This window comes from Cherax quadricarinatus, chromosome 33, assembly GCF_038502225.1.
Source record: "Cherax quadricarinatus isolate ZL_2023a chromosome 33, ASM3850222v1, whole genome shotgun sequence".
In the NCBI taxonomy this organism is placed as follows: domain Eukaryota; kingdom Metazoa; phylum Arthropoda; class Malacostraca; order Decapoda; family Parastacidae; genus Cherax; species Cherax quadricarinatus.
The window spans coordinates 21,244,882-21,258,303 of record NC_091324.1 but is presented as its reverse complement, the minus strand read 5'-3'; the positions used below and the strand labels follow the sequence as shown (position 1 = coordinate 21,258,303).

The 13,422-nt window shown below is 36.3% G+C and overlaps 1 protein-coding gene across 7 annotated transcripts in view; it reads right to left on the bottom strand.

Moving 5' to 3' along the window:
• LOC128693867 (PDZ domain-containing protein 7) overlaps positions 1–13,422 on the bottom strand; it is a 270,106-nt gene that overhangs the window by 29,014 nt on the left and 227,670 nt on the right. For 5 of the 7 annotated variants that reach the window (XM_070090900.1, XM_070090904.1, XM_070090903.1 and 2 more), the window contains 4 exons: positions 10,287–10,910; positions 6,393–6,521; positions 3,591–4,310; positions 891–1,482 (listed from right to left, as the gene is read on the bottom strand). In XM_070090900.1, the coding sequence (XP_069947001.1) occupies positions 891–1,482; positions 3,591–4,310; positions 6,393–6,521; positions 10,287–10,910 (2,065 nt within the window). The remainder of the gene's footprint in view (positions 1–890; positions 1,483–3,590; positions 4,311–6,392; positions 6,522–10,286; positions 10,911–13,422) is intronic. The other 2 variants (XM_070090905.1, XM_070090906.1) reach the window with 2 other exon arrangements.

The following is a 13,422-nucleotide window of genomic DNA, read 5'->3' as shown; positions in this document are numbered from 1 at the left end:
AGATTCTTTTCCACTTCCCCATGGACAATAGAAGAAATAAAAAAGAACAAGAGCTATTTAGAAAAAGGAGAAAAACCTAGATGTATGTATATATATATATATGCATGTGCGTGTCTGTGAAGTGTGACCAAAGTGTAAGTAGGAGTAGCAAGATATCCCTGTTATCTAGCGTGTTTATGAGACATTTCTCATGAGAAAATTTGAACGACACTCTGTTTTTAACATAGAACATATTTTGGAATATGTATTGTGGAGCAGGACTCTTAGGCATTGAATGTGAATTGTATATTACATAAATTTTGGTGAACAAGGTGTACTGAATTGGCACTCCCACAATGTACTGTGGCCTCCCAGATTTTTTTATACTGCGCACACTGAGCACACAGACCCATTCTCTAACGTGTAGGTCTACCAGCTTTCTCACGCTAGATTTGGAGCAGCTTGAATTTTGGTGTAATATTACGGCACCAACAATGAAAGGGTTAATAGCAAAATACAATTTTTTGTTTTAAGTATTTCTAGTCTCAAATGAGTCTTCAGAATTTTATGGAGAGGTCAGAGATAAATTATTGAGAAAGATTCTGTATGCAACATTCTTTTTTGCTTACTGGGAAAAACACCAGAGGTTATGCACATTTTTTTTTTAATGTACACACCTGTACAGTGTTTGTGCTCTATGGATAAGCTTTTCATGTTTGAACAAGAGACATATTTGCACTTTTGTAAATTTTACCTTGAAAGTCTTTGTGAGTGATGATACAGTAGTGAATCAGGTTTGGGTATGAATGTCAAAAACAAAATCAACACTGAAATATATACAGTACTGCACTGCAAATGTACCCGATATTAAATTTTCCTAAGAAATTTAGTCTTTTTACTTTACTACTAACCTTTCATAATGATGGTGATAGAAGGATCCTGTCTTATACCCCGATACTTAGTTGATAAAGATGCTTTAGGGCTTGAGGCATTATTTTGAATGGACGTAGTAGTGAAAGTGGCTGAAGGTGAAACAGCAGAATTTGACTCTTTGTCTGAAGCAGCACTGGCAGAGTTAACACTGGAGGAAATAGTAGGAGGGTCTGTTGGAAAATCTTGAGGTGCATAACGTTGACGTAAATTTGAGCGAGTCAATGTAGACACGAGTTCTTGTTGTAGGCATGATTTTCTTGGTGACCCATCAACACTCACCCCATTGAGTTCACTTTTACTACCTACTGCAGATAAGAAATCCATCTTGACAGGTGGTGGCCTATAATTTGGTGATGGATAAGCACCAATGGAAACAAGAGGCTTTCCTGGCCCTGTTCGTGTGGGTTCAAAATAAGCACTAGGAGCCCGCAGTAAAGAGGACGACTTCTCATCAGGCTTAAAGTCTTCCATCACAGCCACACTCACTGGACGTAATGGAGATTTTGCTATAGTAGATGCCTCTGAAGATGTCTGGGGGTTACTACTACCTCCTGACTGCTCATTCCATTGCTGCAAAATAGGCTTTTAATTATATAATTTTATAATAATTATATGTATGTATAGTATTTATTTATACTAAGATACTGTAAACTATATAACAGTTTATATGCAATATTTAGAATTTATATATTTTCAAATAACTAACAAAAATTGTGTATCATGTGTGTTATCACTGAATACAAAATAAAGTACTGTTTCTGGATTTGTAAATTATAATGTTTATGATTGTTTGAAGTTCATAATCCCCAAAAACAGCAAATACTGTATTAGGAAGAAGAAAATGATCACTGATCATGAGAAATTCACTGCTAGATGCACCACATATATACAAATAACACCACTCGTGCAGGAAGTGCAGTATACAGATGCTGTATGATACTAACAGTGTACATAATTTGACATGCATTTAAATTATGTTATAAAAGAATTAAATGGACAAAAATAATAGTTAAAGACTTCAGGGGTCATTAACTTGCAATACTATACTGGAACTTGATTAATACAACAAAATTATATGACATGGTCAATACATTTTGAACTGTCAACAAAATGTAATTATAAGTGCTTGTTGTGGTGGATGAAGACAAGATTTTAGACACTGTGTAGTAATCACTACTTCACTGCATCAAATCTAAGATTAGAAAAATGATATTTGTTTGGATATCCTTTTAACCCTTAAACTGTCCAAACGTAGATCTACGTTTTTTCAACATTTGAAAGTATGTAAAAAAAAAGTAGATTTTTTTTTTTTACATCTGAAAACGTGTAAAAAAACTTTGATCTATTTTTTTTTTTGTATGTTTGAGGGTTAAAAGTGTTGTCTATCAGCATTTCAAATTTTCTGAGTTACTAACCTATCTTGTGTAGTCCAATCCTCAATCCCCTTTAAGTAAGATGCTTTGATGCCAATGAAGAGCTTTTAATTTAGAAAAGTAGAGATACCCTTCCCTTTCTTGGATCAGCCTGACTGCCTCCCATTCCCCAGGCACTGTATGATCTTTACCAATTTAGACTTTCCAGATAAATATAAAAACAATAGCCTCAATTATTTGGTAAAATGTTATACAGAAATGGTTAAATTAAATTTTTTGGAAGAAACTTAAATTACTCCAAAAATAACCTATAAAAGAATACTGAACATTTTTTTTACACTTTTGTTACCAATGCAGTATCACAAAACCCCAAATCTAATTTGATCAAATCTTCAGTTTTGCTTAGCATGAGATTATGGCTATGATTGTAGATTCACTAGCATGTGTGGCTACAATAAACTGTGCAGTGATAATACACTATAATATAATACACTACATAACTAGAGAAAACCTCTCATTAACGTGAGAGGTTTCCTCTGACTTTAACAAGTTCTTAGTCCACAAGGATAGCAAGAACACTACTAATTAAATTTCTTGAACTGTTTCAACTTTATAGTACTGCAGAGATTTATAAAGCAACCTTCATTGTAAAATTATATTTTGCCTTAAGTGATAGTTTTGAAGATTTATATTATGTTCCTGCTATTTTCTTATTAGTCAGATCCCATTATCCCAGAATTCTTGGGGCAGAGGGCATTACAGCATAACCATAATTTCATTTTAAATACACAAAATTCTAGACTCTCTCAAACTTACACACATCAGGGCCAGGAGCTGTGATTCAACCCCTGCCCCCACATTCTTTCTCATACACACACGTGCAACCCCCCTCCCCCCCATTTCTCCATTTCTGGTAAAAAATAAAAATAAAGCGGCAGCTATAATGTTCAACTGCAGTCTTAGAGTTAGAGAAAGCGAATTATAGGAAGGATTCCAAGTCAGTCTTACAAGAATGAGTGCTCTCTCACTGATCAACATTGCTGCTCATGAACATTCAAACATTATTGGTTTTCTGTTTATAAAAGAATTTGTAAGATTAAAATACCCATGCACAGTACCCTCCAATGAAATTAAATTTTCATACTGGTCATAAAGTGCAAAAGATTTGATGTAGTGCTCATAAAATAATAACTACAAATAATATTGAAAATACAAATAATAGTGAAGGAATTAAACTGGCACTTGGGGCATTTCAAAATATCTTTAAAACTTGTTATAAACAAAAGACACAAAATCATAACTCACAGCAGAGGGAAGCGGGATGAGTGTCCTGGGCATTGGGGGCGGGAGGGGCGGGGCTCCTGATGCTGATGTGGGAGGCCTACACACAGTGTTGGGAGAGCTGGAAATGGGAGTGGCCAAAAATTGTGACCTAGAAAGATTATGGTGAAGGTCTGGATAGGAATTAGTGCGAGGAGAAATATGCATAGCTTCGCTATGGCTCGGTACCAATGCACTGGAGAAAGTTTGTTTTTTGCAAATGACAGAACTTGGTAGAGGAGGCAGAGGTGGAGGAGGAGGAGGAGGAGGAGGAGGAGGAGGAGGTGGAGGTATGGATTGTGGAGTAGGAAGAGGTACCTGTCTCAGCAATGATGTTGATGATGAACTGATTTTGTTGCTTGCAGAAGAGCTGTTGATGATTATAGTTTCCTTAACATTGCTACCATTGCTGATGCTTGCTTCTCTCAATGTAAACTTAGATTTATAATTGATGTTGGTTTTTGGTACACACACATTATTGCTCTGGTTGGGCACTATCATTTTATTATTAACGGAGACTCCATCACGAGTGTTAATAGTGCTGTTACTTATTATTTTTGAAGAAAATTCAACTGGAGTAGGTTTTGGAGGCACTTTGGGCAGGCTTGGTACATTTGGCTCCTTTGTTTCTTCTTTACTCTCTTCATCAGCATTATCTTTTGCAACAAACATTTTCTTGTGAGCAAGTTTAAATTCTTCCATTAACTGCAATTAAAAAATTGTTGTTAAACAATCATTTTAATATAAGAAATACCCAAACACAAATGAAATGGAGGAAAGCAGACAATGAGCAGAGGCTACACCAAGGAAGTCAAATTTCACAGATATCAGTGATATTAAGCAAAATTTTATACAATGTCACATAAAATATACAGAACCAGTATGTAATGGCTAAACTTTGTGAATGCCTTTTGTTACATACTACATGTATATTAAAATATTATAATTTGTTTTTATTTTAAAAATATCAACCTCGTTATAAAAATTGGCTCCAAGTGCTCATGGACCCACGGGGCTCTACCATTTTAATCTGGGCCTTTTGAGACTTGTGTACTTCCATAAGAAGACAGAGTTGATTTACAATAATAGGTTAAGTGCATATTTCTTACATGGACTAATACTAGGACTAAAACTTTAGTATGAAAATAAAAAAATATACTGGATAATGCATGTAAATATAGTACAAACAGGAAGATAAAGTAGTAATATTGTAATACTGTACTGTACAAATTTTGTGGAAATTGAACATTAACTTAAAATTTAATGTTAAATTGAGCTTTAATTTTCAGGAGAATTAAAAAGCATACAAGTAATAATAATGGGAGAAAACAAGTAACAGTGTAATTTATAATTTGGACATGAAAGCTTAATGGCAATTTAAAGAGTTGGGTTAAAAATTATTTCAAGGAAATACGAGGTGCTATCAGAAAGTTCACTGACTCAAATTTATTTACATATTTGCCTGTGATTAAATCATATGGAGAACTTTTCCTATACAGTAGGGCCCCACTTATATGGTAGGTTAGGTTCCAGGCCACTGCCTTAAAGCAGAAATCGCTTTAAAGCGGAATGCCATTTTTTCCACTTATAAATGCATACAAATGCCAGGCAGTAAGTTTACATTAACTTATATTAAGTTAGTAATGGTACTAGGCATTAAAAAACACAATAAAGAGTAAAATATATACACAGTACATTCATTACTTAAAATACTTGTAATCTCAATGTAGGGCAAGAGGTGAGCAGTACCTATTTGTAGGAAGTCAGGTGTAGGTAGCCCTGGCTCCCCATCCCAAACTTAATACAGTATATGATATTTAAAGCAGCCCAGAGATAAAATGTATATACAGAACACTCATTATTTACCTTAAAATATGTGTAGTCTTAATGTAGGATGAGAGGCGAGTAGTATTTATTTCTAGGAAGTCAGGTGTAGGTAGCCGGTAGATGTAGCTATGCTGTCCGCCTGGCTACATAACTGCACCTACCTACATAGCTATACAATATTTAATGCGGCCCAGAGCCATATTATTACCACCAACATACCCTGTTCACCGAGTTTAATCGTTTCTAACAACTAACTTTAGATGCCAACACAAACATAGGGAGAAGTAATGAATAATTCATGCCGAGAATTGTAAGCAACAGCAGAGTGTTAAGGGCAATGACTGGGCCAAACACAGATTCATAAACGTTTTCTCTGGTGCTGGACCAGAGAAAATGTAATGTTTTCCCTCTGCCTGGCTACCACACCTCCATACCATATAAACATAGCATGTTTGTATGCTATGTAACATGTTTCTTATACAATTTTGAAGAAAATATCATAGATGGATTAAAGAAAATGTTTATATTAATGTAAAATAAGACATTTAATGTGCCCAAGAGTGATTATTATTACATACTATTAGTATTACTATTGTGTTTAGACTAGAGGGACATTCTTAGTGATTTTAATGTGTACCTGCATGCCAGCACAATGTGTAAGTATAATTAGGCACAGGGACACACAAGTATTATCAGAGCACATATAAAAATGCAATACCTTTCAAACGCTTGAAATTTTGGAAAGTTTCCAGACAATAGAGAGATGTGCTCATGGAGATTGTAAACAAACCGGGTGGGGCACGCAGTACTAGAAAGACGGGGAGCTGTACAGGGAGTTTTGGTCATAATTTAAAATCGCCGTATTAGCGAAATGCCGTAAGGCAAAAATGCTGTAAAACGGGGCCATACTGCATTTCAAAATGGACATTCTCATCACGGCATTACCCGTGTCCATCTTACCTTATCATGTTGAGCACGTTTTGGGTCAGATGGTCCTGTTCTGGGCTTGTCTTTCTTAAAGGCATCAATTTTGTCTTCAATTAGTTGAGCTTTTGTTTTGTCTTCACCATTTAACACAAGTTGAGCTTCCTACAGTGAATGACAAGAAAAAATAAGATTTTTGCAGTATATATAAGTTACTCTATCTATGTCACTTTATTCATGTGAAATATGATTAAACAAAGTAGTTATTCAAAGCTGTGACAAGGAAGGCAGTGTTAACAAGTTATTGCATATGAATTATTAACCCTTTGACTGTTTCGGTCGTATATATACGTCTTACGAGCCACCATTTTTGACATGTATAAACTCAGAAGTTCTAGCGGCTTCAAATCAAGCAGTAGAAAGCTGGTAGGCCCACATGTGAGAGAATGGGTCTGTGTGGTCAGTGTGCAACATATAAAAAAAAATCCTGCAGCACGCAGTACATAAGAAAAAAAAACTCCGACTGTTTTTTTTAATTAAAATGCCGACTTTGTGGTCTATTTTTGTATAGCATTTATGATTGCATTCTCATTTTCTTGGTCTCATTTGATAGAATGGAAAATGTATTATAGAAACAGAGGTGAATTTTGATTGGTTTTACTATGAAAAGAACCTTGAAATGGAGCTCAAAGTAGGGGAAATGTTTGATTTTTGCCAATGTTCAAAAGTAAACAAATGATGTCATTTTTTAATAAATGTCCAAGTAGCCATTCTAATATACAGTCATGAATGGGCTGACATTATTTATACAATTATTACAATATTGCAGTAGTCTGCATAACAGTAAATCTTCTATTTTTTGTTTGAATAAAAATTCAAAATAGAAAGCAAGAGTAATATCAGAGGGGCCTGGAGACGTGACTGATAAACAAAGAAAATGTTATTTTAGAGCCAGGAATGTCTGCATTGTTCATTCTGGACCCTATTTTGAAATTGTAATTTTTTTAATTTTCGTGAAATTGGCCAAATTGCAAATTTCTGACGTTATTGGGTAGTTGAAATCTGTAAATGGGCAGTTTCTTGTACTCAATCGATAGAAAAAATAGAGTTCTAAAGAAATAGGTATGAGTTTGGTCGACTGGAACAATGGAATTAGCCGAAAATAGGACTCAAAGTGGGCGAAATTGCCGATTCGTAAATATCGCTGAGGTTGCTAACTTCGCGAGAGCATAATTCCGTCAGTTTTCCATCAAATTTCGTTCTTTTGGTGTCATTACAATCAGGAAAAGAAAAATAAGATTTTTTTTTTTCAGAAATTTTGCGACACCAGGAGACACCTCAGGATTTGGGGTTGCGACAGTCAAGGGGTTAATTGATGCTTCAAAGCTGAAATGCATATTTATAATAAATACCTATGGTAATGTTTATGTCTGGTTGCACAATATTTTAAAAATGTTCCAGCATTCATGCTTAAAAGTCTCCAAAAGTCACTTAACCATCTATAAAAGCCATTTCTGTATCATCTAACTTTAACACTGCTTCATTTCACAACTCTCCCACAAATTTAGATACCATACAGTAAATCCCTCAAGTAATGTGCAGGTTACATTCCTGAAAAATCCTTCTTAAATAATATTGCACTGCTTGAAATTATGTGCATATGGGAGAGATAAGGTCAAGTTCCATATATTATCTGACATTCTAGTTGTCACTGCTTGTTGACAAAGTATATGGAGAGGGTTGATGTGGCCCTACTGGGATGATGATGTCTGTGATTTGTATGTTTATGTTGGCAGAGTTGAAAGTAGATGATGGATGAACTGGCATTCTAAGGTACAGGTATTCTGTAATGCACCTAAGGTGGTTTTTACCCTGTAGGATTTTACAGAACCGACAATAAGGCATCAATTGCTGACCCCACTTCAGAGCAATACTTCTAGAAGTGTCAGGGTTCTTTAAGTGAAAAATTCTGCAACTTTACCAATAACACAGAACTGTTCATATGACCTCTGCAGCTCCTTAGCTGCCATCAAACCACATGTAAATTTCTCTTGCTTGCTAATTTAAGTTATTGTCTGCACATGCTTCCAACATAGCCCTGTCTTGTCAGTACTAAACACTTGGCCTGAATTGTAACTATTTTCAGAGATCGTTTTAGCAGTGTCACAGAGTAACTTCAAATAGCTACTTGATCAGCTGATGCATTCTCCACACTAAACTACATTATGAAGCTAAGTTATCAAATCATCCAGTACAAAAGTTACACTGCTGTTAAGGCTCTCCTTCCTTTTCTTACATATGTATAGAACAGTGCATCCTTTGGAGGGGTGGGCAGACACAAAATTACCCAAATTTTATGTTATGGCAATGCCTAAGAATTTGTAGCTAGTAAAATTAGTCATGTATATATGCAGTAGAGGATAATCAAAACTGCCAGCAGTTTGACACATTACTATCCCTATTTCAGTAGTATGTTTTCCATTCTTTCAAATGACACCAAGAAACTGCCAATAAAACCCTAAACACCATCCTAGAAAACAACCCAAAGTCTATTTTAAACTGAACACATAGTCAGAGCCTTGCTTTTCCCATCATGTACCTTGTGGGACAGGATTTCTCTTATACTATGTACATTCACCATGCAGACCCATTCTCTCATGTCTAGGCCAAAATTTACCTCTCACAGCTTATCTGAGTAAGCTGAGCTCAGGACATAGAACTACATAAAGAGAGTGTCTCCTCAATACTGTAGTTCGATGTTAGGCCACTGAAAGGATTAAACTTGCACCTTTCCCCAATACCCAAGGATTCACTTATTTTACAACCCAAACTATCAGTATGTTAAACAACCACAGTGACATCACATCCTGGTCCAAGGCTTTTATTAGAAAATTGTCCTCCTCCCTCCTACATACCCAAACCCAAGCTTCACTTTCTAAATAAAAACTCTCTACTGCTTTTAGCAATATCAAATTCTAAAACCAATGCATTCAAAATATTAAAAACAATTATAGTATGACACAACAACTTGTAGTTTGCACTGACACTGTTTCAGTGCAGACATGAAATCTTAACATTAGAGTTCTCGCTGTTAGCTTACTGTCACATGTGTAATGTGCAAACCAATACTGTTGAACATTCAGTGTACTCCAGTATAACATAACTAATGGAAACACTGTTCTAACTATTGTAAACTATGTGGATTATGTACTGTAATATATGTAAAATTATTACTATGAACTACAGTAACAAACGCAAACTATTAATGAGCTACAGTACTGTATCTGTAAACTGATCAATTTGAGCTACAGTATTCTATATATAAAGTTAATTAACTTATCAGAATCACTATTACTTATAAAAATGTTATTTATATAAATTTGGAAATACGGCAGTACACATACAATTACTAATAAAATGGCAATAAGAAATCAATTATGGTAGTAACAATGCATCATTTGTCAGGATATACAGGATATAACTTGCATTAAAGACCTGTGTAGCATTGTTCCTGATGGCTTACTCACACACCATCTTGAACTGACAAAATTCATTTCTGATGTGTGAGAAATGAGGGATAAAAAACCAGTCTGCGAGATGAAATATGAAACTAAGAAAGGACTAATGAAGGTTATATGGAACAGTAACATTCATGCTCACAAGATGATGATAGCAAACTGATAAGAATAAAATGTAGTTTAAAGGTTATATTGTTAGAATTATAATGAACATCTACAGGTGAAAGAAGTACCAATACCTTGTGTATATACAGTACATAAATGCCATTGTGGTAACAGTAAGTTACTCATTCTATACGAGTTTAGCTAAGTGAGGTACAGTACGATGCAGAATTTAGAAGGGAATGACAGCATAGTGATACACCCTAAATGCACTTTTGTGCATGACACACACACACACACGGTAACTCACCTGTGCTGAGCGACGCTGCAGTTCTCTATTAAGGGCAGCAGCTAAACTAGTTTGGGGTGGAGAGGAGGTAGGTTGTGGGGGAGGTGGAGGAGGTGAAGGGGCACCCAATAACATTGGAGAGCCATTGATGCTACTTGAGTGTACACTAGGAGGTGCAGGTGGCTTAGGGGGAGGAGGTGGTGGCATACTGGAGCGGAATGTTGGATGGGTATTGACAGGAAGAGAACGGTTTGCAATGGGTGAATCTTCCCAAACAGCACTTTCACCACTGCTAGCTGACAATGACCCAATACTCTTGCAGCGTCGTGGTGGAGCACCAGAGCCACAGGATGATCCAACTCCACTGCTGCTACTGCTGCTGTGTGCTGGTGATGCTGGTGGGGATACCTGATGGGGCTGGAAGCTGCTATGAAAGGAAGTCAAGGTGGTGGTGTTTTTACGAGGTGGCGGTGGTGGTGGTGGGGACTTGATAAGAACCCGGGTAGTGTGCCGACCACTACCAATAGACGAGGTGGGGCTGGGGGGCGGCTGAAGATGTGGGAGAAGGGACTGCCCAGAACAGGTGATCACCAATGGGGCCAATGGGGCACTCTGGGTTCTCTCTAGACCACGACGCTTCTCCTCCTGGTAGGGGGTGGCGAGCCAGCAGGGTCAAGGTGAATGAAGGTGCAGATAGCAACAAATAAGAGCAACTATTTTCAAGGGTCCGACAATAGCAGATTACACAAGTCTCACACCAAACCACAATCATACTCTCATTCTGATTCTATGATGTGTACAGATAAAATATCACTGATATACTGAAAAATGACTTTCTAAGCTTAAAAAGCAAAAGTACATTGTTATTTTTCATTGTAAAACAACCACAAATGATGAGACTAAAAGAAACAGTGTGGGGAAGATTTACAACACCTACTGAGAGTTAACCAATCTTTGCCACTACATTTATCAAGAAATCTTATCTTATCACTTACATAACATGCAGTTCTCTGTGACTGTATATCACAAACAAGAACTATTTCCTAATATACATTAGTTCCAATACTTGATTAACAGCAAATATTTCTTACAATGACAAACCCATTGTTAGGTATAAAATTTTTGAGATCATCATATCTCCATCACTTTCCAAAAGTGCTGATTAAGCCAAGGTATCAATGTCTATGAATCCTTATGTCTAAATACGATTAGGATGGAAATGAATAATTTAGTCCGTGATTAATCATGTGTTTCTTATCACATTTCACAGCAGATAAGGACATTTAATTGTGGGGAAGATTATTTATTTAGGGAAATGGTCTTAATTTATGAAATAAAAATTGAGAGAAATTTTTGTGTATACTCTAAAGAAAACAGATTTCCAACTCTGGAAATAGGTCTAGAGAGAGAGAGCAATGAAGGAAGACACACAGGAAACTAGACTGCAGATGAGAATAGAATGAAGGTATGAAAATTAGTGAAAGTAGTACATGGGTAAAACTGAGTGGTAAGGCAATGAATGCAGAATGCAGTATTGTATAAAAAGTAAAGGGGCAAAAGAATGGTCCAGTCAAAACACAATGAAAAGAAATACATGTACTGACAGAGAAAGAGACTTAGCCCATGGTTTAGAAGAAATGCCAGGAAACCATATGAAGGCCCAAGAGAGTGAAAGAATGACTACATAAAAAAAAAGGAAAATATGTAGTAGAATTAGAGTGAACAGGCAAGATCAGCAGTGGGCCAACTACGGCCCATGGGCTGCATGCAGCCTGCCAAAGGTTTTCGTGTGGCTCGCCAAGATCAGCAGTGGGCAAACTACAGCCAGCGGGGGGCTGCATGCGGCCTGCCAAAGGTTTTCATGTGGCCTGCCAAGATCAAGTTTTATGCATCTCTGCACTCAGAAAAGTTTCAAAATCTGAAAAAATTTGCAAGAAAGATGTTTGTGTTGTTTGCATCAACTTACATGTGTGAGCAGACTTTCTATATAAGATACAGATACACAGCAAAGCTAAGAGACATGTAGAAAGAAGGCATATGACTGCTGATTACTTGAGGTCATGAATGTAGTCACTCACGACATCTTTATCAAAAAAAATTCAGTCCTGGCACTCAGATCATTTCAATTACATGTGGAATATGAGAGAAGACAGGCTATATATAGGTGCAAGAAACAAAAGTAAGAAACAAAAAAAAGGAAAAAAACAAAAAAGGAGAAAGAAATAACTGTAGTAACAGCAGTAGTAGCAGAAGTAGAAATAAGAGCAAAATTAGAAGAGCAAAAGTAGTAGGAGTAAAACTAAAAAAAAAAGCAACAACAAAGGCAAGAAATTACACAATGTATCAATAATTACAGAGGTAGAGGCAGCAGCAGCAGACATAGTAGTAGTAAAGTAAGAAAAAAAAGTGAATGCTGAAACAGTAACAAAAGCAATAGTAGAAAAAATAAGAAAAAAAAAAGAATGAAAATGAAGAAAGGAAAAAGAAAAAAAGATGAGAAAAATAAAAATAAAAAAGATCAGACAGAAACCTAGGTAGTAGGTTGGTAGACAGCAACCGCCCAGGGAGGTACTACCGTCCTGCCAAGTGAGTGTAAAACGGAAACCTGTAATTGTTTTACATGATGGTAGGATTGCTGGTGTCCATTTTTCTGTCTCATAAACATGCAAGGTTTCAGGTACGTCTTGCTACTTCTACTTACACTTAGGTCACACTACACATACATGTACAAACATATATGTATATACACACCCCTCTGGGTTTTCTTCCATTTTTCTTACTAGTTCTTGTTCTTGTTTATTTCCTCTTACCTCCATGGGGAAGTGGAACAGAATTCTTCCTCCGTAAGCCATGCGTGTTGTAAGAGGCGACTAAAATGCTGGGAGCAAGAGGCTAGTAACCTCTTCTCCTGTATATATTACTAAATGTAAAAGGAGAAACTTTCGTTTTTTTCCTTTTGGGCCACCCCACCTCGGTGGGATACGGCCGGTGTGTTGAAAGAAAAGAAGAAGACAAAAACAAGAAGAAAAAAGATGAGAAAGAAAGAAAAAAGAATAAAGACCTAGTCTTTTTTTTTCTGGGAGGAAGATTATTCAGAGAATCAGGTGATAAGGTGGAAGGGTGGAAAAGCACTTGGAGAATGCCAGTGAAGTGAAAA